Raw genomic sequence first — 5,531 nt, forward strand, 5'->3', positions numbered from 1 at the left:
GGCAGAAGGTGTCAGAGGATAGTAGCTCCCCTCCAACCCCGTTGCTGAAGTTGGGACCTTTCTTTACAGGAGTTACTGCCTCGGAAGTCCTGAGGCTTGGTGTTGGTCTGTGACTTGCACTGATGAAAAACTGGGACAACAGCTTTGGCTGCCTTCTTCTGCCCTCTCCTGTCTCCAGTGTGACCCGACCCCAGCATCGCAGCACCCAGAGCTGATGTGACAGGACCCCCTGTGCCCTCTGGGAGGGACCTTTCCCCACACTCCGGGGCCCCAGAGCTGAGGCAACGGGAACCACTCTTCTCCCTGGTGGGACAGTTTTCCAGAAACACAGGAGACAGAGCCAGTGTGACGGGCTCCCTACTGTGTCAGGGGAGCCCTTCCCATGTCCACAGGACTCAGCTGTCAGGCTGGACACCTGTCTTTCCCAGGTCAGGTCCCTGTTCACTGTGACAGGTCCCCACTCCTCTCAGGGAGAGGCCCCTTCCCACACTCCCAGGACCCAGAGTTCAGATGGCAGGGCCCCCTACTTTCTCAGTGAGAGGCCCACCCCACATTCACAAGACTTCAAGGTGATGAGACAGCACCCCAGACTATTCCATGTTGAATCCCCACACACTCTTTGGGACCCTGGCTGATGTCAGAAGACCAGGTGTCCTCCCGAGTGTGCCCTCTCCTCCTGCTCAACACCCAGTGCTGACTGGGAGCCACAGCTTCCTCCCCCTGGTGGGGCTTCTTCCTGCAATTCCCAGACCCAGGGCTGAAGTGACAGGACCCACAGCTTTCTCTGCAAAGCCCCTGTTGCTGTACCCACAGCGCACAGGTGATGGGACCGGACCCATCACACTCACAGGCAGGGATGTTCCCCACAGTCATGGACCCAGAGCCTCTGTGTACCTCTGATCACAGGGCTGGTGTGGCAGAGCCCTGTACTCTTGGAGGGGGGCTGTCTTCAGGCTTCCAGGACTCAGAGCTGAATTGACAGGACCCCCTGCTCTCTCAGATCAGACCCCCTCCTCACAGGCACCAGGCTCAAAGGTGAAGGGTCAGGACACGTACATTTCACAGAGAGGGACCTTTCTCAACCCTCACAAGACACAAGCGTGCAGTAACAGGACACTCCTGTCTCTTGTGTGGTCCTCTCCACACTCGAGTGGCCCAGGCCTGAGGTCACAGACCTCTTAGACCCCCAGGTCTCAGGTGGGGTCCTTCCCCTTGCTTATAAGACCCAAAGGTGACCTGGCACCACCTCTTATATTCTCTGGTGAGGACCCAGAGCTCATGTCATGAGGCTCCATCCTCTCTTAGGTAATAGTAGTCCCAGCAGTCAGAGGACCCAGGGATGACTTGTCAGGACCCCTGGTCTCTGGGGGTGGGGCCCTTTTCCACACTGTGCTGTACATGGTCATCTCGTGTGCATCTTTAGAAGAGCATCTGAGTTGAAGCCAGCAGGAGATGCTCTTTTTGTTGCCACCTTGTGGACATCTTGGGAATAGCACCCTTTTCACAGCATCTGCTCCTATCCTTTTGCAAAGGTCCCTTTGAAGCCCCATGGCACCTCACACCATCATGGCCTCAGTACATTTTGTGTGTCCACGTTTCCTTTCTATCCCTGACGTTCTTCTTTATGTGGGGTTCCTGCCTCTGTCATGTGAGTGAGGTTCCCATGCTTATGGTCTTCTCAAACTTAGTTGTTTTCGTTTGGTAATCTGTGTCATACCTATGGCATTATTAGACCAGCCCAAAGATTCTTGAGGTTGGAGGAAGGATTGTTTCTCCACCACATAAGCAAACAGATATTTAATAGGAGGTGAATGTGGGGAGTACATGTTTGTACCATTTACTTAAGTAAGATTTAATAATTTAACTGAAGTAACTTATTCTCAAAACTGAATGACTATCTCAATGGAATATGCAGCAATGTACTAATTTAGCTTGCTGATATAGAACTTCTATGTAAAGTTTCATGGGAAGCAATGAAGAGAGCCAACATTTTGCACTTGGCACGTTGACTTTAAACTGGCTGTTAGGAAAAGGAAGCCTGGGAAATTACTGAGGATTGTCATCTCATTTATTCCTGAGAGATGTAGTTGCCAAAACTGAGTTTAGGAAGAGCTTCAGCACAGCTTCAGACAGTAATACTCCTAGCAAGAGCTTGTTGACCCTCTTACCTTACTTCTTGTGTCTTAAAGTTTTGGGAAGATAAAGAACCTCATCACAAGTGGCAAATGTGTGTGTGGCCCTTTCCCACTGAAGATGCGTGACCATAAGCAACATTTTCAGCCCCTTTGGCTTTGTCACTTCAAGACAGGTACAAGGGTAACTGCAAGGCAACAAAAGATTTGTGGTGTGTATGTATGGAGATGTTGCTGTGAGTGATGGAACATGTCAGAAGTGGATTGTGAAGTTTCTTTCTTGCTGGAGATTTCTTGTGTACAGTTGGCGCATGAGTCAGTCGACCAGGTGCAGGGGAGAGCCACGGAGGGGAGATGTTCATTTGGGACAGACCACGTTATGGCCTGCAGGAGACAGGTTATATACTCAAAGGATCGAAATTGAGTATCAGGAGTTATTTGCACCAGCACGGTGGTGTTAATTACATTCATGGTGGGTTCCACAGCAGTTAAGTGTGGTGCTTGGGGACTCCTTTTGACTGCATTTCCAGAAGTGGCTCTCCACTGAAACCTAAGGAAAACATTCTGCTTCCAAGACGAATATGAGGGGGGATGAACTGTTGATATGGTAGAATAATGTGGAATGGGAGAGTTGAGGGAAAGAAAGGAATCACCACCAGCAGCCCCTGCAAAGGGTGGTCTTCATCCAAAGGAGGTGATGTTGTGTATGTGGTGGATGTCCGAGGGTGTTCTGCAGTGGGCGCTCCTTGCAGAAACCCAGTGGGTTCCTCCCACTGGAGCAACTGAAAGCTGCCTGTGGGAAAGCATTCAGACCTTGTCAGCAGAAGACGCAAGGCCATTTAGTTCAGTCTTTCCAAACTTGTCTTAATGGAGAGAAATTTCCATTCCCTGGAAGACTGCAGAAGGCACCTGGAAGAGTTCTCTGCCCTGAAAGAGAACAATGTTGTGGGATTGATGGAATGGTGAAGTTGCCTGAAAAGCTGCAGAGGGCAGTGGAACAAAGTGGTGACTATGTTGTCCAGTCACATTGCTGGGGGAGAGTGAAAAGCGTGCCTGTCATGGCACCTGATGGTAAAAAGTGAACTAACCTTTCTTCCAGGTTTGATGTGTTTCAAGTGTCGGTCTCTGCTGCCATCTCCTGGCCATTTTGGGAAATGACGCCTCAGTATAGGTCAGTAGTAAAAGGGTTCATTCCAGTGGAATATCAATGACTTTTGATGGCAGGGTTTTTTTTTTTTTTATTGAAATTTTAAAAAGTGTCTTTTTATAGATTTTATGTATTGTTTACCTTTTTTGAGAGAGACGACGGGAGCGGGAAAGAGAGGGAGAGACACATCAATGTATGAGAGAGACACATTGATTTGTTGTCTATCACATGCCCCCAACTGGGGACCTGGCCCACAACCCAGGCATGTGTCCTGACCTGGAATCGAACCAGTGACCTTCTGGTTTGCAGGCCAGCACTCAAACCACTGAGCCACAACAGCCAGGGCTTGATGGCAGGGTTTTTTACAAGTGCATTTGGAAATGTGTAAATGTCAGGGCTGTCCATCTACCTTGTCACTGCTTTCCAGATTAACAGCCAGGAGAGCAATTAGCGTGTTTTATGTGACATTTCTGGGATCTGGTTGTGTAGTGTGATAGAGTCGGGTTTCTACAATTTCCATGTGTGCTTGAAAATTGTCATTTGCTTGGTTGCAGCTTTCTTAGACAATGCAGAGGTAAATTTATTTTAAAATCTCCACCAAGAGTTAGAAAAAGTAAAGTAAAACACAAGCACTCTCAGGCTATGTGTGTGCCCCTACAGACATGTTGGTGGGCTCGTTTCCTCAGCTTTGCCTAGATTGACTTTACCGTTTTAGGTTCATTGTACCAGGAAAAAGCAAAGGAACCTTTGTGTGAAACCAATAGTAACAGTGTGTATCCAACTGTCAGTCTCTGCTGCCATCTGGTGGTCATTTTTGGGGATGACACCTCAGTTCAGGTCAGCAGAAAAAGTGGTTCATTCCAGTGGAATATCAATGGCTTTTGATGCCAGTGGTATTTACAAAGCCATTAGAAAATGTCTAAATATCAGCACTGTCCAATTACCTTGTGACTGGTTTGCAGGTTAAAGGTAAAGGGAGCAATGAATGTGTTTTATGTGACGTTTCTTGGAACTGGCTTTGTAGCATAATAGAGTCAGGCTTTGACGAGTTGCAGGCGTGCTTGAAAATCTTTTGTAGTTTGATTTGTCTCTTTCAGCTTCCTTAAACAGGGATAAAAGTAAAGTTTATTCAGTATTCTCTACCATGGTGTGAAATGTAAAATAAAATACATAAAGAGAATGAAAGTGTCACCGTTTTGTGCATGTGGCTTTAGGGACATGCCTTGGGGCTCTTTTTCTTTCTTTCTTTCTTTTTGATCTGGGTGTCTTTTACTATTTTAGTTTCCTTATATGGGTTCAAAACCTGGTGCATTTCCAGTTTATGTTTCTAACATGCGTATTTCTGGGTGAAAATTTCTTTTTTAAGTTTTGGGATGTAGTGTGTTAAGCATATTTCAGTTAAAGTTATGTTGTATCTCAAAGGGTGGTTCACTTTGGAGATTATTTAGGTGTCTGTTTCATGAATACCAAACAACAGAACTTTCTGGTCACCCACTTTCAGTGAATTCTAGCTTCAGTGCTATGAGAGCAAAAAACACACTGTGTATGATTTCAGTGCTGCAATGCTGGTTGGAGCCTGCTTTAACACCAGGTTGGCCAAAAAGTCGGTTCGGTCCCTCACCACCCCCACCTTCACTCTCCCACCATGTGGACTCTGGTTCACGTATCTATCTTCAACTTTATTTGAAACCCTTTGGTTACACTGTATCATGACAGATGTCCTATCAGCATGCATTAAAAAAACTCATCAGCCCTGGCTGGTGTAGCTCGGTGGATTGAGTGAAGGCCTGTGAACCACCCGATCGCGGTTCAATTCCCAGTCAGGGCATATGCCTGGGTTGCAGGCCAGTTCCCGGTTCCCGGCAGGGGACACCTGAGAGGCAACCATACATTGATATTTTTCTCTCTCCTTCCCTTCCCCTCTAAGATAAATAAATAAAATCTTTTAAAAAAAACTCCTCAGAAGTGTTGGGTGTGTGGCCATTTTCATATTGAAGATGGATGAGTAGAAGTAATATTTTCAGTATATTACACTGTGGTAGATCAAGAGGGTTAAATGCCAGTTCAATGGAATGCCAGATTTGTGCCATGTAGGAGAAGGTGGTATGATTGCTTGAACATGTCAAAAGTGGTTTGCAAAGTTTCTCGTTGGAGATTTCTTGTGTGAGGGTTCCCCACACGTCAGATGGACCAGTCACAGTCAATACCCATCCAGTCCAGATGTTTATCAAGGAGAGACCACATTATGCCAT

General features: G+C 46.9%; 1 protein-coding gene across 1 annotated transcript in view; it reads right to left on the reverse strand.

Annotated features, from left to right (window-relative positions):
• Window positions 1-4,000, reverse strand: part of LOC118988710 (histone-lysine N-methyltransferase PRDM9-like) — a 12,209-nt gene extending 8,209 nt beyond the window's left edge. The window contains exon 1 of the mRNA XM_037048662.1: window positions 3,987-4,000. Within this exon, the coding sequence (XP_036904557.1) occupies window positions 3,987-4,000 (14 nt within the window). The remainder of the gene's footprint in view (window positions 1-3,986) is intronic.
• Between the last annotated feature and the right edge of the window lie 1,531 nt (window positions 4,001-5,531).

The sequence above is a fragment of the Sturnira hondurensis genome, unplaced genomic scaffold (assembly GCF_014824575.4).
Source record: "Sturnira hondurensis isolate 20B ecotype Veracruz unplaced genomic scaffold, ASM1482457v3 Scaffold0000167, whole genome shotgun sequence".
In the NCBI taxonomy this organism is placed as follows: Eukaryota; Metazoa; Chordata; class Mammalia; order Chiroptera; family Phyllostomidae; genus Sturnira; species Sturnira hondurensis.